We start from the raw sequence: 24,368 nt of genomic DNA, 5'->3' as shown, positions 1-24,368 counted from the left end.
ATAAATTAGAATTCAAGTTAAATATTTATTTGACAAAGAAGTTTTTTTTTTTTGTTTTTTTTTGACGGATAGGCTGGTGCAGTAATATAATAGAAAGATTATGAGACAAGGTAGATCAATTGTGTGCTGCATTTTTGCAAATTCCCAGAAAACGAAAAATGTGTATAAAGGCATTATAAAATTGGCTGGTCCCAGCACAATATAATATACATAATGTCAGCAAAATGCCCCTTGGGTTGCTGGCAGCCTGCAGTCTGTGTAAACGTCATCAAACTGAGATGCAAAACATGTGTTGAAGACAGAATTTCCTCAATGGCGCTTTTTGGTAGTGAAATGCTAGTGAAAATAGGATATTTGTAGGCCTGATATATTTAAATAGAGGATGTTATACAATGATGTCAGGGAGGCTTTTAAAATGCCTTTGACCAGTGTTTTCTTTGACAAGATTTCCCATGCCATGACACACTATATTTATTTTTTCACAGCAGTCAAATTATTAAGCAATTAAGCAATGACACTAAAAACAGAGGTGTATGGAGATTTGTGGCATGCTGGGCGCCATAAAAATATCACATTGAGCCCATAGACCTCCAGTTGGACTGCCTTAGTGGTCCCAGTCTGTAGTGCACCACAGAGCAAGCATCAGCTTTATTAGCTTTTGTTAAATTAATTCTCTCTCTGCCTTAATAATAACAACAATAATGTTATTTAAGTGACATGGGGTTTACTTGCCCTATCAAATTACTTTATCATACTTTGTATGGTCTGCTTTATAGTATAAGGCGGGGGAGAGTGGCACCAGCAGGACACATGAACTGTATGTAAACTCATACACCAAATACTGCCTAGAGCCCCAGTTTATCTTAATTCAACATTACATAGTTGCATAGCTATAGTTCTGCACAATTTTGTATCATCAGCAGACATTTTTTTACTTATGGTGACAAAATAATTTACCAGAACTGCAGTTTTCCCACATTTTCTCAGCTGTTGAACGGCAAACGAATGTGGCACATTCTCAAGAAGGGTTCCATTAACCATTATAACCCGGTCATTCTCACTACAACATAAAGAAAACATATGTTAAATAAGGAGTTCAGTTCATAGCACAAATTGACAGTAATGCATATTTTCTTAGTTACCATACTGTCATTGCAATATAGATTGTTAACCCTGTTATCAGGCCAAGCCAATTGTTTCATGAATAAATAACCTTAAGCACACAGGCAGGTCTCAGACTAGAGTCCTGCGCGGGTCCATTTTTGGAACCCGTACACGACCCATACCCTGCAACCCGGACCCGCATTCTTACCTGCTTGGACCGGCTACCCGACCCGCAAGTACCTTATCCGCAACCTGGACCCGCAAGAATCAGGAAGTGCCGTCATTGTAAATCAGAAGTGCCATTATCGGAAATAGGCGTGATCAGAAAAAAGGCGTAAAAATTGCTATTGAGAAGACCCGCAAACCTGCAGAACCACCGACCCGCGTCTATACCCGCAACCCGCAGGTTTTTGTGGGTACCCGACCAGCTGCAGGACTCTATCTCAGACTTGTCCAAGATATGACTACTTTCCCTTGCATTATTATCCCACAGCATGTACTGTTTTGAGGGTAAATCACATTTTAAAGTCTAAGAATGAAGGAAGGCAGAAAGAAAACCTACCCACAAGCCACCTCCACCCGATTCTAATCCTAATGTCTGACAAGAGCAAACAGACAGCAATATTGCTACTGGATTACTGTAATTTCCTCAGACAATAATAATGGCACCACAACAAAATAATAATGGCATTCTTGTCTTGGAAGATAGAAAAGATAAATGTATACTGTTATCACTTGAAGGGACAATGCCATCTGATAATTATGCCTTTTTATTATATCATTTTACTTTTTTCCCCAAAGGCATTAATTGTGCTTTATAACTTTCAGCTAATATTTATTTTCTAAATTCACGGCACCCTTATCTCTGATACTGTAATAATGTTTTGTACGGTACATTTCAAGTTGATATCTGTTTAACATACCTTTTGCCTGTTTTAATAATGAAAATTCTATGGTTTCTTGAGCTTAATAGGGCAAACAGGAAAACTGAAGCTACTGCATAGTTGGTCCTTAAGAGAAATATAAACAGATTATCAATATTGAAACCCCTCCCTAAACCCTTAGTTGAGACTGTTTTGTTAGCAGGAGTCCATTATGCAAGGGGGGTTAATTTGTCCAAACATGGAATAGTTTGTTCTATTTAGCTCAAGAAATAGCAAAAGAAGATTTTTGTGAATTAAAACAATAGGCAAAACGTTTGTTCAGCACAAAGTAAATATAATCATTTGAAAAGTCTGTACCATTTCTGAAATAATCAAGTTACTCTTCAGCATCGTCCCTTCAGCAATCTGCTTCTATATGACAGTCATCACTTGATGGACAGTTAACTTTACTATAACATTGTTCTGTGCATCTGTTGCCTAGACATTTCTAGAGCAAACTGCCTTTCAGAAAAATAAACTACAACAAAAAGCCTGCATGTAGAGAAAGTTGGATATTGGAAAATAACATGATTGCTTTGATATTTGCAGTTTATATTACATTTTTATTAATAATAGTAAGCCTTATAATGTAGAATTGCTTTCGGAGACAAGACTTCTACTGCTTGAATGTAAGATAATTTCCCCCTAAACTATACTAGTGAGTGAAAGTACTGAGTAACGTGTAAATTTTATTGATATTCTGGTGACAACAATATATATCTTAATTTAAAAAAAGTTGAATAATGTATATACACAATAGCATTTAGTTGTTAGGGCAAATGTTTGGCAAAAATATTTTCCCCCCAACCAAAGGTGCAGACTAATAAAGTTGTACTCTGGTTGGGGGTAACGGTAGCTTTTTTTTTTTTTTACTTTTTAAATGGCCTCCCACCAGTGCTAGGACACCTGCACCGGGAGGGAGCTCCAAGTTTGAGCAGCCATGCTGGAGCATGCCCCTGGCATAATGAGCGAATGCTGCAACTTGCTCATTATGTGTATGGACAGACACTCTGCACGATATGGCCCCTTGCACCAGGAGCTCCCTCCAGGAGAGAGTGTGCTAGCGTTGGCGGGGTCACTTTAAACAAAAAAAACAAACTACTGTTACCCCCAAACGGAGTGCAGGATGTATTTGCCTGCACTTTTGGTTGGGGAACAATATTTGCTTTTGGTTGGGGCGCAATATGTGCCTGCTCCTTGCCCAGATAAGTTATATGGAAACATAGCAGTGGAAGTGGGGTGACATCTCCACACACAAGGTGAAAGAGGCTGGATAGCAGTGATACCAAAGGGAAAAAAAAGACAAAACTGAGTGGCATACATATCTATATATATATCTATATATATATCTATATATCTATATATCTATATATATCTATATCTATATATCTATAGATATAAAATGTATATATATAGATATAGATATATATAAATAAAACGTATCTTTCCTTGAAATGAAAAAAACAAGTGCATAATGAATGGTATTTACAAATAAGGTCCATTTCCCTTAAAAAAATACATTACTTTTCTTATTAAAACAGTTGTCAATACAAATATGAGACTGCACTGAATTTGTACAATTTATAGTGTTAGCAAATCTTCCACCCCAAAGACAATCACTAAATCATGCATTAGCGTTTTCAATCTGTAGCAGAAATCAATCAGCAGAAGAAAAAAAATTACTGCAAAATAAATAAATTATCTGGGATCTATCATGTCAAATGTCAAGATTTTTTTCATAGGGAAGAACAGAATCAATAAACATATTTTATGCAAGTGAGGTTGTGCATGTAAAGTAAGGCTAAAGCTATATCTTTTAGCAATGGGACTAGCACAATAATAAATAACAAAAGAATAAAGGTCACTGCTTTGAGACCAATTAACAGATCAACTGCAGATATGGATTGACATCTGATTCAAATATATCAGACTAGCACACCAGATGCAAAATCTTTTGTTTAAAAAAATCCCTCATACAAAAAGTGGATCTTAAAGGATAGTATATGAATGGTCTCACTAAAGTAAAGCTGTTAATAAGCTAGTGCCTATCAGTCTTCAGAATTGTTGAAATTATTACCCTCTATCCTATTCCTTTTTGGGCATCCCTGGGCAAGCTCATGTGCATCACACAAAGTCAGTCAAGGCATTTGCCTTATTACAGGTGCAGCGATGATGCACTGGCCACATGACATACAGCCTGCCTCCATTAACTGCCCATCTAATAGGAAGCCTACTTGCATGTAGAGGTGATGGCACCATTGTTTTCCTACATATTTAGGGGATGTTTACTATGGTGCTTTGAGATATCATAACAAGGATAATGAACGTGCACTTAAATACTTTGTTACTGTGCCTTCTCCTTTAAAAATGTCAATAGGATTTTGGTACTCCAGATGAATCCATTAACATAGTATGTGCCTATTCAGGTGACAGCCTGTTTAGAGATTGATCATGTAATCCAGCAACTAAGGTTTAAAATGCCTGTAAACAACATGACTGAACTTGGGGCATCCACCCAAAGTTAAATTCACCAAATAGTTGATATGAAAACAAATGACCAAAAAATATTAGAAAATGTTTTGGGGTTTAGCTTACAAATTACTTACAGCAGTCGACCCTCTGCAGGCCCCCCTATGAGTACATCTGAGATCACAATGGAGTTGTCACCATTTTGGAAGTGTGGATTGTCCCTTCCTCCAGAAACAGCAATGCCAAATCCTTTTTTGGGATCCTATGGTAAAAAATTAAACAGAAAAATATCAAGAAAGAATGTTTTCAGATCACAGTGGTTGAATTTGGAGAGATGGATTGTGTTGGACTCAATGGGCATGTGAATGGAATAGCTTCACATTCTAGCAGATATACCCCTGTACCTAACCAATAGAAAGGGACAGTGCTTAAAAACACCATCATGGCTCTCTGGCCCACACTTATTCTTATTTTTACTGTAACTATACAGTATTTGCTTTAAGTATGCACAGTCACTTTGGTGCAGAGAAATTTAGGATCAGCATAGACCGGAAATATGCAGTTTACTCCAAACGAGTCAGATGTTTTTTTATGATACTATGAATGTAGCCATTATTATTTTTACATAATACATTATGCCCTGTTATTCTGTTGTTTTATTTAGTATGAACTTTACCAACTGCAAGAAAAACTGTTTCTCAGTGCAGAATTGCAATATATGGATAATGTTCTGGTTTATTTTCACATCTTGCAGAACATGGAGCAAGTCTGAGATTTGCAGAACAAAGCATGTAAATATTTTTTAACTGAAGTACTAGTGTATTGTGTGTGCACAACTGAACATACATTGTTACTGGAGCTGGTCTACTTACTAGAATGCCTGCAACCTGCTCATCATTAGGAGTAGTTGCATGCATATACCCAATCTGCCTCCACATATACTGGAAAAATATCCAATGTTAATTCACACCAGAAGAGCAACACCAAAAAACTAATGTTTTAAAAGAATGTCAATATATGTATGTTGCCCTGCACTGGTAAAACTGGTGTGTTTGCTTCAGAAACACAACTATAGTTTATATAAACAAGCACCTGTGTAGCCATGGGGCAGCAATTCAAGCACAGGATAAACAGTAAATAACAGATAAGTTCTGAAGAATCCCATTGTATACTTCAGCGCTTATTTGTTATCTGCTGTGTATCCTGTGCCTTTTCTCCTTTTTCAGCTTTGAATGGCTGTCCACATGCTACACAGCAGCTTGTTTATATAATCTATAGTGTTAGTTAGTGTTTCTGAAACAAATCCACCAGTTTTGCCAATGCAGCACAAAAGTACATTATAGTTTTCTTACTTTAAAGGACAAGAAAAGTCTTTTAATCGCTAAAATAGTTTTTCAAAAAAACGTTCCTGTCTTCTGCAGTGCCCACTGGAAGGTATAGTTATTTCTCAGTTCTCGGCACCAAAATTTTCTTTTTGGTGATGTACTAAAGAACTAACTGTCCATGTGCCGAAACCGTTCCTGCCCTGTATGAGAGCACGTCTAAAAAGCTTGTACGCTGTTACAACTTGCTACAATAAGAGCGCTCGTGTAATTTTACATGTGCAAGCAATTCCTTCCAGTCTGAACAACTGTGCAGAATCGCCAGTCTTTGTCTTACTGCAGGAGCATGGTATCATGGGAACTATTTTATATAAATAAGATTTTTTCTACTATACTGCTTCTGATCACACAAATGGCTTAAAATAGAGCAGACAAAATCAGCTAGCTGAAATATGCTGGCTGATTTCAGCCCTACCGCGGGCAAAAGCCTCCTCTCTCTTGGGAATTGAATCAGAAGCAGTGCGAACAGACTCAGAGTATTTCAGCCCCTGTGTGGCCCTAGCCTTAAAGTATTAAAACTATAATGTACGGTTGTGCTGCACTGGTAAAACTGGTGTGCTTGCTTTAGAAACTCTACTATAGTTTATATAAACAAGCTGCTGTGTAGCCATGTAGGCAGCCATTCACAGCTGGAAAGGAGAAAAGGCACATGATACACAGCAGATAACAGATAAGCTCTGTAGTATACAATGGGATTCTTTAGAACTTATCTATTGTGTTTTCTGTGCTTGAAAGACTCATTTTGGTGTTACTGTTCCTTTAACATCATCTACCTTTCAGGCCTGTTTGACCTCACAAAGGGTTTAGTTTTGTTATAAAAATAATCTCCCAACTTCAGTGAGGAGGCTCCAAATTCACAGGAGCTATCCCTGTGTCTATTCAGTATTAGGAGCACAATAGTCTAAGCACAGGTAGGGTAGTTATGTATTTTCAGCTAGTGGTATCATGTTAACCTTGTACAACTATTAGATATTAACTCATGGAAACCAGACTGTAACACATTACTTCAAAGTACCAAAGTTAAACACAGCCCTGATTTTCACAATTAAATTATTCAAGCAATAACATAACCACACTTGGAGGTGTTGGGTGATTTAGTTAGTTCTGCAACAGCTAAGTAGCAAAATGTTGCCTTCTGAGACTTTCAGGTTCCCCATGCTGTAGTCTTGCTGATCAACATACTAGTGTTCCCTCACTATCATAAGGAACACTAGTCTGTTGACCATTGCATATAAAAAGTCTTTAGTGGAAAGATGAATTGGTAGAGGCAGTAATGGACCAGTGTGACTTTTACAGGCATGCCACTTATTTTCTGCATTCATTATTTACATGTATCAAAAAAAAAAAAAAAGAAATCGGGAAGCAAAATGTTGCGATGAGTTAGGCATACAACACCAATCCAAGGTACCTTTTGCAATGTGACAGTGTACTGCTCCCACACGACATCTTCCAGTCCATACCCCTGTGAAGAAAGAGGCATATATGTTTAAATAATAGGAATTGAGAAACAGAAAAAATGAGAGATCAAGATTCTAATTACAAGCTGAGGAACGGTTTCCATGCCTCCTGCCATCACAGTGTCGAATAGTTTTTGTGTTTCTCCAGGTTTCCTTAAATCACTGTGAGACATAGCTGGACGCAGTTCTAATTGACTGGACGCCGCAAGGCCTGAATGCAGTTAATCAGCCAACTGCATGTTAGCGGTGTCAAACTTTTTATTCATTTCATTTATACTGAGATGTGGTTCATGACTTTATCAGCATGAACATTTTGTATAGCAAACGCTTCTGTCTAAACCATCACTTACCATTTCAAATGCACACGCACACACACACACCTTACATACTAATTCAAAAGAGAACACAGCGAGATAATTCTGCCTGCACAAATTGATCGATGGATAAACTAAAAGGGAAAACTACAAATATTGTAACCATGCATTCCATACTATTTACTGAAAACACTTTGGCAAATGATAGAGAATATTCATGCACCGAGCCAAACAGGCTCCCCGTAATTGGCAAATGGTTTGATGACAAGGAAAACTATAAGGAATCCTTTATCATTTATTTATAAAATATATATTTATTTATTGTTGCGTCTACCTTCACATTTTAGCCAAAATCTGTTCCCTTTTTCAGGTACTTTACGGTCATCTGCAGGGAATGCAATATCTCTAGTGCGACAAAACAGGATTAATATATATATATATGAAGATAGATAAAGATTGCAGTATTCACACACCCAATGCAAGCTAAGCACATCTTACACTTTGCATTAAGACACAAGCGCATTCACATCAAACAACTTGCCTCACAAGCACACGCAAGTCACCCACCAAAAAAATAAACATTTCAACCACATCCAATGCAAGCAAATTCATACAAAATCCATCATACTGACGCAATAAAACACAGAGCAGCACATTGCCAAATAAACATATTTATACTGTCATGAAAAGACTAAAGTCCTCAATAATTAACCCTGGACTGATGCTCTTAACTCAGCTTGAAAGAAAATGATTGTATTGATTACTCAATATAAGTCATCCAGAACACTATATAAGTGATATATGTTAAACTCGTGCCCTTGGTTCATGATTTTACTTTCTGCCATGTTTTAGCATAAAGTGAATTTAGATTATCCTTTACAGGTATACTAAAGTTATTATAGTCGATATACTTCTCATGACCGCATCCAAGGTATTACATAATAATACTGATCCTATAGGCACCATATTGTTTTTTTTTTCTGTTGACAGACAAAATTAAGCATAGGCTAGATTTATAAGTGCATTTTATAGTATAAGTGCTAGCTATAGCACAAAATGCGTAAGGGCAAGCTATATTTTCAGTAAAGACTCCATTGATTTTTCAGAGCATCTGCCTATAAATACACATTTGGTTGATCCCCCTCCTTGGCTGAAGTCTCAGGGTGGAGCACCTGAGGCCGGCCCCAAATATAAGTGTACTCTTGCTTGCTTGGGACCTGTGGTTTTCCAGATAATGGACCTTTCCGTAATTTGGCTCTTCATACCTTAGGTCTACTAGAAAATTGGGTAAATATTAAAGGAGAAGGGAGGTAATTTTATATTTGAGGCTCCCAAAAGTTAGGCACCCCCAAGTGATTGTGTTTACTTACCCGATACTCCTGGCCAGTGCGTCTATCACAGAGCAATCTTCTGCCTGCTTCTTCACTCTTCAGATTTCCTGGGGCAGGCGAATGTGCAGTAGAATGAAATAGTCGGCTTTTTCATTGAAGTTTGGCTTTTCGCTCTACTGCAAAGCAGCAGGCAGAGGATCGTTCCGTGGTGCTCGCTGGAAGAACCCTGGGCCGGTGCAGTTTTCTGCTGACAGGAGCACCAACCGGGAGTGTCAGGTAAGTAAATACAATCACTTGGGAGGGCCTAATTTTTTTGGCACCCCAAAGTATAAAATAACTTTCCTTCTCCTTTAAATAAAACCAATAGGCTGGTTTTGCTTCCAATAAAGAATAATTACCGTATATCTTCGTTTGGATCAAGTATAGAGAAAAAGAAAATACTTCCTTTGATTATAATGGAGTCTATGGGAAACGGCCATTCAGTATTTTGGCGCTTTTTGGAGAACGGGTTTCCAGATAACAGATACCATAGCGGGTACAATAAGCGTTCTATTCAAGGATTCAGTTCAGCCAGACACACATACAATATGCTTTTCCCAATATGCTTACTACGTCTACATTTTCTTTCAATATACAAAATACAATTTAGGAGTGGAGGACCCAATTAAAGCCTTTATTGCAGCATAATATGAATCTGTAAACATTAATGTGGTGATTAAGTTCTTGTGCAAACAGATCATTTTTCATATGTTCTCTTCTAACATAGTATAATGTCATATTAAAAAACTAATTTTGAGTTTCAGAGTTTTAAAATAAAAAATACCATGGAACGTTATGGGATTTGTAAGCTTTCAAAGCCTCAGCAAGGCACTGATATATATTCACTTTTCTTGTTTGAATTTAACCTAAAATGTCTTGACAGTTGATGGAATAAAACTAATTTAAATTTTTTTTTTTTAAAAGGGGACCTACTGGCCACCTTCAGGAGACTTTGTATTCATATGGCATATTTCTGGCATTTCTTCTGAAAATACATTGCTTTGATTTCTCTCCAAGTTTAGAACATTTGTTCAGCCCATTGCAAAGATCAATGCTGCCAGGCTGAATTCATGCCTAGAAATCAAGAATCTAAAGAATGTGTTGTATTGAAGTGTGCAAATGACAATTACTGAACCTCAAAGCAATTAGCTGTAATTTTGCTTTCCACACACGTTTGTTAGGTATTTTATAGCTTTTATTCAGAGTTGGTTGTTTTTTAACTGGACTATTGATAACTGGTAAGGTGGAGAAAGGAATACAGAAAAAAACAAGCAAGCATCAATATACTTCAGAAATGTGTATTTCTTGACTTAAGTGTGTGTGAAATGCATGAATTTGACCGGGACAATTTAGTGGAAGCTTCACTGGGTCAGGGAATGATGTGAACAATGAACAATCTCATTAAAGTCATCCTTAAACATGTTGGTACTATACGGATAAAATAACAAACACGTAAGAAACATAAAATGCAGAACCCTCCACCCAAAACATGTATGTAACCACAAATTGTAATTGTTTGCTAGAAAAAAATTTTTTTTAAATCTATTTTAAAATGCGCTACAGTATATACATGTAAAATATTTTGAAGTGTGCAAGAAAACAGATATCATGTAAACTGATCGATGGTAATGTGCAACACAAGGCAATTCTATGGCATTTTCCCGACATGGGTTTCAGCAAATAAGCCAAGCGTAGCTATACTATGGAACTGTTTTCAGACAGGTTATTGTTCCTCCTACTGAATATAACTGACGGAGTTGAAAGGGGACATGGATTTTTACTATTGGGTGCTGTTCTTATATCTATCGGGGAGCTGTTATCTGGTTACCTTCCCATTGTTCGGCAGATGAGCTGCTGGGGGTAGGGAGGGGGGTGATATCACTCCAAAATGCAGTGCAGCAGTAAAGAGTTTATCAGAGCACAAATCACATGACTGGGGGCACCTGGGAAACTGACAATGTCTAGCCCCATGTCAGATTCCGACATTAAATATAAAAAAAATCTGCTCTTTTGAAAAACGGAGCAGCACTATTAACAGATGCATTTTGCAAAAAACATGTTTTTCCAAGGCAGTATCTCTTTACTGATCTGGAGGTGAGCATTAAAAGTACAGTTGCTGATGATACTAAATTGTGCAGAACTATAGGTTCCATGCACAACGTTGCCACCTTGCAGAACTACATTGGAAAACTGGGCAGCAAACTGGAAAATGAGGTTCAATGTGGATAAATGCAAGGTTATACACTTTGGCAGAAATAATATAAATGTGAGATATACACACTAAATGGCAGTTTGTTAGGGGTTTCCTTAAATGAGAAGGTTCTGGGGATTTTTGTAGTTAAAAAGAGGCATTAACTCAAGGGAGAAGATTAAATCAGGTCTCTAGGTCACCTTGAGTATGCAGTGCAGTTTTGGGCTCAAGTCATTAAGAAGGATATTAATGAGCTAGAGTGAGAGTAGAGACGTGCAAGTAAACTGGTTATAAGGGTGGAAGACATAACTTATCAAGTCAGGTCAAGGTTGGGGCATGATTATTCTTTATAAGTACATTAGAGGGCATTATAGACAAATTGCAGGAGATTTTTTTTCCCATAAAATGGAATACCCTTTCGACCAGAGCAGGGTCCCCAACCTTTCTTACTCGTGAACCTTAAAAAGAGTTGGGAAGCCACAAAACCATGATAGAAGCTCAAAGAGGGCTGTGATTAACTCTTTGGTAATCTCTGTGCAGACTGTCAGCCTAACGGTAGCTTGGTTTGTCAGTATATCTTGTTTTTATTCAACCAAAACTTGCCACAAACCCTGAAATCTAAAAAAACCACCTGCTTTTGGGGCACCGGGAGCAACATCCAAGATCTTGTTGAGCAACATGTTGCTCACAAGCCACTAGTTGGGGATCACTGGACTAGAGAAGAAGAACTTGAAGATTTTTGAAGAAATTTGTTGGCGAAACCAGACTATTTAATTTATTTAATGTTTAAATGATTTTAAACATTTATAAGGTATGAAAATCCAAGTTACGGAAAGATTCTGGAACATTCTGGATAAAAGGTTCCATAACTGTATATAGAGTTTATCTGAGTGTATTGAGGGGTCAGTGTTAAGTGTATGTATGTATGTGCACTGGGTTTCATTTGGAAGGGTTGAACTTGATGGACTTTGAGCTTTTTTTTTCAAGCCAACTTAACTATGTAACTCACTTGTATAATTACGATTTTATCTTTCCTACTCATCCTCCCTTCAATTTCTAGCATTCATTTCCTGTTTTGTTATTCTATAGTCTAAAAGAAATGTCTGACAAAGCATTTTTTTGCCCACACAGTATCTATCTTGTGTGCCTTAAAATGGTTGAAAAGATCCCCATGTAGACATCAATGGTAACCATGTTGATCAACAGAGTACATTATTCCTTAAATCTATGCTTCCAATTTTCTCTCTTTCCTAGGAATTCAATTATATTTACCTGAGCACGTTAAGATTGGTACAATTTACAGTCAATTTTAAGCTCTTGTAAGCAGTGCCCTCTGATCTTATTTTTTATTTGATAACACGTTTGTTAGTAACTAATAGAAAGTGCTGTGTAACTTACTGGTGTTATATACAAATAATGATTACCCAACAAAGCACTGCAAAATGTATGTCTGTAGGGCCACTGCAACCCCTGCCATCAGCTAAAACCACAGCTAGAAGTTGATAAATGGGGTAATGGAAAATGTTATATATGGCCTTAAGCCTGTTACTTGTCTAGTAACCTATAGCAGGTACCTGGGCAATTGTAAATGTATTGGTTAGTATAGGTTGCTAAACAAGTAGCAAAATGTAAATGGTTTAAAACATGTTACCCGAATCTCTTTTACACTCAGTACTGCTATCCAGAAACCTGTAATCAAAGCTTTACTGGCACTGTGAAATTGAGTCTGTTTCCATTAACCAGGTTAAATACCAGGATGGCTGGGAGTGGCGATCAGTAACAGCTGGCGAACAGAAGCTTGAGAATTTCTAATAGAAATAAAAGTACCAAACTAATGTATGGTAGGTAACATATAAAGTTGCCCAGGTTAAGAGAAAAATGATATGTTGCTTTCAGAAAGATGCAGTGGCTGCAAAATTGACTGGAGCTCTGTTCATCTAATGTTGCTACAATAAAGAAGGATCAGAAAGGCATGAAATTGCCAAAGTTCTAACTTATCTTGGGCCATGTAACCTACAAATGCTTTCCCCACATTCCTAGGATGCATGCCCTCCCTCCTCTTCAACACTCCCAAATCTCAAGTTTTCAAAGTAAACAGCTGCAGTGGTAAAAGAGCTGAAACAGGCCAATTTATTTTGGTATGTGTAAACACAGGGCTTCAAAAATGTGCACTTGTGTATTCATAAAATAGATGCACAAAGGGAAACTGGCTCCAGCCCATGCTGAAAAATGCCACATAAAAACATAGGTCTTTCTATACACTGCAATAGAGGAACACAGTACTACAATAGTCATGGGTAAATAGTCGCCATTGAAACAGGCACATAATCCAGATAGCCATAAAGTACGCATCACTTTTATGTTTAAAAAGTTGACTGGGTGGTGGGAAAGCAAGTCGTTTTTGTATTGCTCTAGAATAAAAGAAAAATTTGTGAAGGGCTTTAGGTTTTCTGAAACATGAGTCCCCAACAATAGTTACAGCAATGTTTACATTTTGAGCAGACATTTATGTGTGCTATCCAGCAGACAGGGAGTTAAAGGAGACATATAGAATAAATGAAAAAAAGAATTTGTAGGCAATTATGAGTAATATATGGTGTTGCTTTTACATGGTACTAAAAATTAATATTACCTTTAAAAATAGCCCCTTTATTGGAGCTCCCTATATGTTCTCTGGTCCATGTCTGTGTTTCAAATGAGGGGTGGGCGTGTCCTAACGGTCCCTGCCAGAAGCACAGTAGGAGGGGGACAGCCAATCACAGCCCTGCAGTCACACAAGCACAGATAGACTTCAGTTCCCTATAAGGTCCTGCTAGCTGCTGATTGGTTCTTGCCCTACAGTAAAGTGAGCTGAGAGCCGCCGGCTCCCCTGCACAGCCTGGGAATTCAGGGAGCAGGAAGTGGAAGGGAGGGGTTATTATGGTTTCTGCATAAATATTCAATAAATCAGCCTGAAACTACTTTTTTTAAGCACAATTCTTCTATATCTTAATAAGTATAATGCACTGGTACATTCTTATTTTTACACAAAATGTCTCCTTTAACCCTTTGCCTGCCAAGCACGTACGGCGTACGTGCTGGCAGGCAAATGCTCAGGCTGCCAAGAACGTACATTGTACGTTCTTTAGCAGCTGAGCGCTCTCTCTGCTTCGGCGGCTTTTGCCGCCTCCGCAGAGAGTGGGGAGAGAAGACAGCCCCCTAGGCAACGAGGCTGGGGGGCTGTCAAGTCGGATCTGCGACTCGATTGTCGCAGATCCGACTTCAAAGTAGCAGACGCATCGCATGGAGCGTCTGCTACTACACTCACCTTCTTCCTGCCTGCAGAGCCGCCCACGCACTTCCTGCTGCGCAGCAACTCTGCAGACACGCTGCCAGGACTCCTCCAAAGAAGACAGCGATTCTCCTGCTCCAAAAACGGTAAGTGCACGTTTTTTTACACACTTACCTGCACCTACACATACTTACAGTACATTTATGCATTTTAGTAAAGATTGGAATTTTTTTAAATTTTTTTTTTTTAATTTTAGCACACTTGGTCCCTTTTGTACAGTTATTTACACTTATTTACACTTATTTACATGTATTTGCACACTCAGATAACTTTTATTAGTGCACAAATATGTATACACAAACAGGTGTTTTTTTTTTTTTTTACGAATTCATTATACTGTTATCTTTTGTTTTTTTTGCCTAAAAACGTGTTATTTTGGCAGCGTGACTATTGGATAATCGATTTCGGCCACTAATTACGCTGTCAGAACAATTATTTTGTTATTTCATTGATTTACGCTATTTTTGTGGTTTTATTGCAATTTTATCCCTGCATTATTGTTCCCTATGTATCTTTAGTATCGTTTTGCTGTTTGGTGCTTTGGTATAGAAAGATAGATTTTACTTAGTTTGATCCGCCAAAATATGTGCTTTCCAAAAATATATGGGTTTCTGGGGGTCTTTTTACAGTTTGGGGGTCTTACGGCACATAACGTACAGTTAGGGTTCTCTTTTCTGCAGCTTAGTTGGCTAGCGTGAAAATTCATAGTTACGTTTTTCATTTGGGGTCCATACACAACACATACTTTGGTAAATCTATACATATTGGGCATCAAACTATTTATTAGACCTCTGACGTCCATATTTAGAGAGATTTTTCTTTGTACGTAAAACATTGTGTCCGATAAATGCGGCAAACTGCAACATTTTTAGGCGATTTTCAGAAATGTTGTAAAAACCTATATGTTTAGAAAAGCTTTGCAGTTTGGTAGTTTCGTGTAGAAAGACGTCGTTATCTTTGTTGGAATCGGCAGAATGTGTACTTTCCAAAAATGTATGGTTTTGGGGGGTCATTGCTGTTAGGAGGGTCTTGAGGCAAATAATATGAAGTCAAGGGTCTATGTTCACAGAAGGCGAATGGGCAGCGGAGAAAACTCATATTCACTATTTTTATTTGGGGTCCGCACATGCCAGCTGCCTTGGTATATCTATGCATATTGGGCATCAAACTGTTCAGTAGACCCTTGGCATCAATATTTATGGTGTTTTACAATTGTATGTAAGAAATTGGGTGAGATAAATGCGGCCAATTGCAATATTTTTAGGCGATTTTCAGAAATGTAAAAACAGTTGCTTTTATCGCCAAATTTAGGAAAGGCTTGCGACTTGGTACTTTGGAGTACAAAGACATGCATACCCAATTTGGATTCGCAGGAATGTGTACTTTCCAAAAATATATGGTTTTATGGGGTGAACGCACTTTTTTCTACCTTTGCCCCCCCCAAAACAATGTAAATGTGTTGATTTTGCAGTACCTGAAATGACAGACCATATGGGGGTCTTTGTTTTGGGGCCCCTATACGCCACGTGCTTGGGTACACCTATACATATTGGGCATCAAACTGTTCAGAGGACCCCAGGCTTTCATATTTGGGGTGATTTGTCTTGATACCTAAAAGTATGTGGGTAATACAATGCTGCAGGGTCGAAATTTTGAAGTCATTTTTGGAAATGTCCCCAAAATCACCAAATTTAGGAATGGTTTGCGGCTTGGTACTTTGGAGTACAAAGACATGCATACCCAATTTAGATCCGTGGGAATGTGTACTTTCCGAAAATATATGGTTTTCTGGGGTGAACTTACTTTTTTCTACATTTTCCCCCCTCAAAACAATGTAAATGTGTTGATTTTGCAGTACCTGAAATGACAGACCATATGGGGGTCTTCGTTTTGGGGCCCCTATACGCCACGTGCTTGGGTACACCTATACATATTGGGCATCAAACTGTTCAGAGGACCCCAGGCTTTCATATTTGGGGTGATTTGTCTTGATACCTAAAAGTATGTGGGTAATACGATGCTGCAGGGTCGAAATTTTGAAGTCATTTTTGGAAATGTCCCCAAAATCACCAAATTTAGGAATGGTTTGCGGCTTGGTACTTTGGAGTACAAAGACATGCATACCCAATTTAGATCCGTGGGAATGTGTACTTTCCGAAAATATATGGTTTTCTGGGGTGAACTTACTTTTTTCTACATTTGCCCCCCTCAAAACAATGTAAATGTGTTGATTTTGCAGTACCTGAAATGACAGACCATATGGGGGTCTTCGTTTTGGGGCCCCTATACGCCACGTGCTTGGGTACACCTATACATATTGGGCATCAAACTGTTCAGAGGACCCCAGGCTTTCATATTTGGGGTGATTTGTCTTGATACCTAAAAGTATGTGGGTAATACGATGCTGCAGGGTCGAAATTTTGAAGTCATTTTTGGAAATGTCCCCAAAATCACCAAATTTAGGAATGGTTTGCGGCTTGGTACTTTGTAGTAGAAAGACATGCATACCCAATTTAGATTCGTGGGAATGTGTACTTTCCGAAAATATATGGTTTTCTGGGGTGAACTTACTTTTTGCTACCTTTGCCCCCCCCAAAACGATGTAAATGTGTTGATTTTGCAGTACCTGAAATGACAGAACATACAAGGGGGGGTCTTCCTTTTAGGGCCCCTATATGCCACGTGCTTGGGTACACCTATACATATTGGGCATCAAACTGTTCAGAGGACCCTAGGCTTTCATATTTGGGATGATTTCTCTTGATACCTAAAAGTATGTGGGTAATACGATGCTGCAGAGTAGATATTTTGAGGTGATTTTTGGAAATGTCACCTAAATCACCAAATTTAGGAATGATTTGCGGCTTGGTACTTTGGCGTAGAAAGACATGCATACCCAATTTGGATTCGTTGGAATGTGTACTTTCCGAAAATATATGGTTTTCTGGGGTGAACTTACTGTTTTCTACTTTTGCCCCCCCCAAATCGATGTAAATGTGTTGATTTTGCAGTACCTGAAATGACAGACTATATGGGGGTCTTCATTTTAGGGCCCCTATATGCCACATGCTTGGGTACACCTATACATATTGGGCATCAAACTGTTCAGAGGACCCTAGGCTTTCATATTTGGGGTGATTTGTCTTGATACCTAAAAGTATGTGTGTAATACGATGCTGCAGGGTAGATATTTTGAGGTGATTTTTGGAAATGTCACCTAAATCACCAAATTTAGGAATGATTTGCGGCTTGGTACTTTGGCGTAGAAAGACATGCATACCCAATTTGGATTCGTTGGAATGTGTACTTTCCGAAAATATATGGTTTTCTGGGGTGAACTTACTGTTTTCTACTTTTGCCCCCCCAAATCGATGTAAATGTGTTGATTTTGCAGTACCTGAAATGACAGACTATATGGGGGTCTTCATTTTAGGGCCCCTATATGCCACATGCTTGGGTGCACCTATACATATTGGGCATCAAACTGTTCAGAGGACCCTAGGCTTTCATATTTGGGGTGATTTGTCTTGATACCTAAAAGTATGTGTGTAATAAGATGCTGCAGGGTAGATATTTTGAGGTGATTTTTGGAAATGTCACCTAAATCACCAAATTTAGGAATGATTTGCGGCTTGGTACTTTGGCGTAGAAAGACATGCATACCCAATTTGGATTCGTTGGAATGTGTACTTTCCGAAAATATATGGTTTTCTGGGGTGAACTTACTGTTTTCTACTTTTGCCCCCCCCAAATCGATGTAAATGTGTTGATTTTGCAGTACCTGAAATGACAGACTATATGGGGGTCTTCCTTTTGGGGCCCCTGTATGCCACGTGCTTGGGTACACCTATACATATCGGGCATCAAACTGTTCAGAGGACCCTAGGCTTTCATATTTGGGGTGATTTGTCTTGATACCTAAAAGTATGTGGGTAATACGATGCTGCAGGGTAGATATTTTGAGGTGATTTTTGGAAATGTCACCTAAAGCACCAAATTTAGGAATGGTTTGCGGCTTGGTACTTTGGCGTAGAAAGACATGCATACCCAATTTGGATTCGTTGGAATGTGTACTTTCCGAAAATATATGGTTTTCTGGGGTGAACTTACTGTTTTCTACTTTTGCCCCCCCCCTAACGATGTAAATGTGTTGATTTTGCAGTACCTGAAATGACAGACTATATGGGGGTCTTCCTTTTGGGGCCCCTGTATGCCACGTGCTTGGGTACACCTATACATATTGGGCATCAAACTGTTCAGAGGACCCTAGGCTTTCATATTTGGGGTGATTTCTCTTGATACCTAAAAGTATGTGGGTAATACGATGCTGCAGGGTAGATATTTTGAGGTGATTTTTGGAAATGTCACCAAAATCACCAAATTTAGGAATGATTTGCGGCTTGGTACTTTGGCGTAGAAAGACATGCATACCCAATTTGAATTCGTGGGAATGTGTACTTTCCGAAAATATATGGTTTTCTGGGGTGAACTTACTGTTTTCTACTTTTGCCCCCCCAAAACAATGTAAATGTGTTGATTTTGCAGTACCTGAAATGTCAGACTATATGGGGGTCTTCCTTTTAGGGCCCCTATATGCCACATGCTTGGGTACACCTATACATATTGGGCATCAAACTGTTCAGAGGACCCCAGGCTTTCATATTTGGGGTGATTTGTCTTGATACCTAAAAGTATGTGGGTAATACGATGCTGCAGGGTCGAAATTTTGAAGTCATTTTTGGAAATGTCCCCAAAATCACCAAATTTAGGAATGGTTTGCGGCTTGGTACTTTGGAGTACAAAGACATGCATACCCAATTTAGATCCGTGGGAATGTGTACTTTCCGAAAATATATGGTTTTCTGGGGTGAACTTACTTTTTTCTACATTTGCCCCCCTCAAAACAATGTAAATGTGTTGATTTTGCAGTACCTGAAATGACAGACCATATGGGGGTCTTCGTTTTGGGGCCCCTATACGCCACGTGCTTGGGTACACCTATACATATTGGGCATCAAACTGTTCAGAGGACCCCAGGCTTTCATATTTGGGGTGATTTGTCTTGATACCTAAAAGTATGTGGGTAATACGATGCTGCAGGGTCGAAATTTTGAAGTCATTTTTGGAAATGTCCCCAAAATCACCAAATTTAGGAATGATTTGCGGCTTGGTACTTTGGCGTAGAAAGACATGCATACCCAATTTAGATTCAGGGGAATGTGTACTTTCCGAAAATATATGGTTTTCTGGGGTGAACGTACTGTTTTCTACCTTTGCCGCCCCCCAAAACGATGTAAATGTGTTGATTTTGCAGTATCTGAAATTACAGAACAAACGGGGGGTCTTCCTTTTGGGGCCTCCTATGCCACGTGCTTGGGTACATCTATTCATATTGGGCATCAAACTGTTCAGTGGACCCAGGATTTTATATTTGGGGTGTTTTACATTGATACCTAATGATGTGTGGGAGATATGTTGCTGTAGAGTGGAAGCTTTGAGGTCATTTTTCAAAAAATTCACCAATTTCTATAAAACACTATAACTTTAGGAAACAATTGCAACTTGGTGGTTTGGAGTACAAAGATATTTCTACCCATTTTTGATTCACCAGAATCTGTTCTTTCTAGTAATGGGTAGTTTTCTTGGGTAAACCTACTGTTAGTGGAATGTTTGGCCTTGAAATCAAAAGTATGCCGTTTGGGGAGTGTTGCTTTGGAAATTTGGTTGTGTACTGCTTGTAGATTTTGAGCTATACAAGTGAGAAATCTCCATAAAACTATATATATTTGGTATTGTCGCGTTCAGGAGACATAGACCTTTCTAAATCAGCTGTGTTCTCGTACGTAAAATGAATGATGTTTCTGATATATGTGATTGTTCTTCGTGCAACATGATTTTTTTCATTTTATTTGACACTTAGAATCCAATATTTTTTTAGAGAAGTAGAATTACACCAAAATTCTTGCATATTGTGAAAGTTCAGGTTGTCCTGAAAAAAACAATATATTGTTTTCCTGGGTTAACTAAAAGACCACCCCAGGAAAGGCCCTTAAAGTGAAAGAGTGCAAAATATCTAAAAACTGCTTGGCAGTAGATGTTCGCATCTAGGACAAAACGGCTGGCAGGGAAAGGGTTAATGTAACAGATATGTAAAGGCAAAATGACATGTGGCCTTTTGGCAAGGCTGGACTTGGGTCATGCAGGGTCAGAGAAGCCTTAGTTTGCTTCCAACTGCAGAATATGTAGGTGCTATAACAGAGATGATATATTATTATTCTCATTCATTCCTAGCCCAGTGGAGTTAACAATCTATGTTCAATTATACTTGCTTGTATGTTTTGCAAGATAGGAGGAAACCTGAGTGCCAGGAGGAGGTAACCTGCGCAAACTCAAGATGGACATATAAACAACTTGTGCATTGCAAGGTTCTATGCCTGAATGGCATAGAACCTCGGGCCCCATTTAAAAGGTAAGAAATAGTCAAAATAAAAACAATATTGCTGTTTAGAGCTTCTGATGACATTAAAAGTAGCAATCTTTAAGCCAGAGGTGAATAGCCCGTTTAATAGTTCCTAATGGAATGTGAAAATAACAACAGAGTGGGGTTGCAGCTACCAAGGACGGGAACTGTTCAAATCTGGCCATGAGAACATTTCAAAACATGCAAAGTTTACTTAATGAATACAGTATATACACAGGAAGCATTTTGTTTCCTCTTGAAACTCAACTAAAATTGTGATGTCACAGGAACTTCCTCTGATTACAAGAGTACCCATAATAACATACAGTAGGGTGGTCATTAAAAACCATTTAATAAACCTTTATAAGTTTCAGTAAAACAATTTAATGATATGCCCTATATGCAGTTACATCTACTATCCTCTTAGCCCATTCTTTCAAAACTCTGTACTATTTCTAAAAAAATGTTTTCTTTTGCAGGACTTTCTGAAGGTCATAAATATGTATTATCTACAGATAGCTAACAAAAACAGACAGGCTGGGGCTTTTTTAATGAGTTATTGCTAAACAAAGAGGGAGTAATAAACTGCTTTGAAAAAGAGATCTGCTTTAAGAGTTGTCAACAATGACTTCAATTACATAATAAAGATATATTAAAGAAAGATGATTTTATTTATAGCTTAGGAAGTTGTGCACAAGTATATATGTTTTGTTCTTTGGATGATCCCTTTTTGGATCACTTTATCCCTCTTTGTCCTTCCAGTGGAAACAGCATGTTATGACTTGGTTGAAGCCATTTTTCATGCTGTTACTAATAGTATATAAAAACTCCAATTTGATCGTTTTGTATACAACATGGACCTATACTTATCTTAGTTAACACCGTGTACAGTGAACGGTCTTATTACAGACAAAATGAACAAGGAATAGTATGTTTAAATGGACACTATGGCCATACAAAGGCTAATACAGGCCGACTCTGCCTGAACCAACTGTTAACCATAATACATGGAAATCCGTCACAATCAGCATGTAGCAATACAAGTATTGGAAATTTTAAGATATGCGCGTTCAGCAGGTTTTTTTAAATTTATTACTATCAGGAGCAGAGGAAGGTAGATGGGACATTTTGAACACCACTATGTTCCAATGAAGGACAACAGCAGTCAAATCATCTCTTGTGCTATTAGTCTAATATTATTGAAGAGAAGGGTCCTACTGGACAAACAAGCAGTAGTGAATGGCAGCTCCATGGGGGTCACACAGGGCACTTCACATTCAATGCTGCAGACACCAAATCTGTATGCCATTGACCTTAGGCAAGGCTGGGAAAATTTCTCCCATTAATTCTCCCAACCAAGAGCCATACATGGAAAAAATAGAAGGGAACATGTATAAGCATTATTTCTTGTTAACCACACCACAGCAGTTAAGGGGGTTCAATGTATTACCCCAATGCTACAGATTCCTGCCAAAGAGGACATGATGCTCAAAAGTAATTAGGCAAGGATCAGATGACTTACACATGACCATTAGTTATCAAACTAACTGAATAACTAAAAAAAAGTCGGCCAGATCTCGATCGGATGGGACTAAAAATCCCGTCGGATCGCGGCCGCATCTGTTCGTTGATGCGGCCCCGCGATCTGACCGCCCGTTTGCATTCGCTAGGATCCAATCGTTGGGCCCTAGGGCCCACGATGGGATCAGCCCGATATTGCCCACCCGGAGGGAGATCCGCTCGTTTGGCGACATCGCCAAACGAGCGGATCTCTCCATGTATGGCCACCTTAAACGAGGTGTGAGGGAATCGGTCAGATCTCATAAAAACTTTCACATGGGAGAACAACTGCTGTTTTGAAAGAAAATATACATTGCATCTATTATGGCCTACACAGTAAAACTCTGGTCATTATTCTTGACAATAGAATAAGGCAGTTGACATTTCTTTGCCATGTGTTATTACTGATGTACAGAGTTGTACAGACAGAGTTTGCACTATGCTCGTGTCACTTGTTTATCAAAAAGGTGTTCAGCTTGTGCCACGAAATCCCAACTCTCTGTAAATTACTCCTTCATAACGAGATGAATCTTTATTCAAAACAAGTCTCTGTGTGTTTCTTTCATTCTTATTAATATATAATGGAAAACTGACTGGCCCCATCATTGTAAAAGTGGCCCACATCTTATATATGTTTTCCACCATCCAATTGACCTCACTGATAAGAATATGTGACCTCAGTGTTAACACGCAAGAAAGAGAACTGGAATGGAAAGGCTGAAATATTTTATTTTGCACAGAATTAACTAAACCAGAGCAGGTCAGTCTTTCCCCTCAAATCTTTATATTACAAAAGGGAAATATTCGTATAAGAACAGACTGGCTGTACCACATAAGAATATAGTCCCAGGGGCACAGGTACTCGCAGCTCTCATTTGAAGCTTGGCATAGACAGGTCTCCTGTGGCCCTGGGCACAATTAATAACACAAGAATGCACTCCCCTCTCTCAAGTGGTTTCAAACAATGTTGGAGGAATTTAAAAACTTCCCCAGGAAATCAGCGAGCCCAAGTGCGAGGCCTGTCTACAAAGAGAAAGATCTTCTCCCCCCCCCCCCCATTTACTTAGAAAAGTGGAAAGTTCTAGGCTAACCTGCTATTCTCACACGAATGCCCGCGGAGCTTAGTTTAACCCTTACACTGTTCCCTAGCACAGCGCTGCAGCAGGACTACTCCCTCTCTCGCTTCAGCGACCCCCCATTTTGTTGCTAATTCTACCCCAAGTGTCGCCGCGTCTGCAAGTGAACTCTCGCACCTTGCCAAGCCACTTGTGGGTCTCCCACAGCCAAAAAACTAGTCCCGCGCAAGCACATTGCACGCTGTGCCAGTTTCAGCCTTACCTGGTAGTGAGATCTGACAACAGCCATTTTGGGAGTAAGTAATCAGGTGGGAGAGAAAGAATTCCAGTTCCTCCCGGCGAGAGGGCAAGCAGCACCTGTGTGTCTGTATGTGTGTAATCACAAGAGAGGACTTGGACCTGCGCCCCGCCCTCTGGCTGATCCTGAACATGTCGGGGCGTGGGGGAAGCTGGGCTGGGACTGTCTTGTACTCCTAGTTACCTCCCACACTGAATTCTTTGTACGCACAGCACGGCGCTGCCTGGTCTCACGTGGAACAAGTGGCGATACTTACCTGTGTGACCCAATTCTCTCAGGCCGGCAGGTTTAACTGCTCAGCTCTCAGCTCAGCTCTCAGCTCAGCTCTGTAATATGATGATCTGAGGCAGCAACACACATACCCTGGGGAGGCTATAGGAGGCCCGGCACTGATATGCAGGCTGAAGGAAGGTGGAGGGGGGGCTCTCGTTTG

The 24,368-nt window shown here is 39.0% G+C and overlaps 1 protein-coding gene across 1 annotated transcript in view; it reads right to left on the bottom strand.

Annotated features, from left to right (window-relative positions):
• Window positions 1–24,005, bottom strand: part of MGC68999 (uncharacterized protein) — a 30,627-nt gene extending 6,622 nt beyond the window's left edge. Inside the window, 4 exon segments of the mRNA NM_001086394.1 lie at window positions 958–1,060; window positions 4,634–4,758; window positions 7,287–7,340; window positions 23,900–24,005. Of these exon segments, the coding sequence (NP_001079863.1) occupies window positions 958–1,060; window positions 4,634–4,758; window positions 7,287–7,340; window positions 23,900–23,926 (309 nt within the window). The 5' untranslated portion in view covers window positions 23,927–24,005.
• Between the last annotated feature and the right edge of the window lie 363 nt (window positions 24,006–24,368).

The sequence above is a fragment of the Xenopus laevis genome, chromosome 1S, assembly GCF_017654675.1.
Source record: "Xenopus laevis strain J_2021 chromosome 1S, Xenopus_laevis_v10.1, whole genome shotgun sequence".
Lineage (NCBI taxonomy): Eukaryota > Metazoa > Chordata > Amphibia > Anura > Pipidae > Xenopus > Xenopus laevis.
Note: the sequence above shows the minus strand (reverse complement) of the source record. Positions and strands in the feature narration are given on the sequence as shown.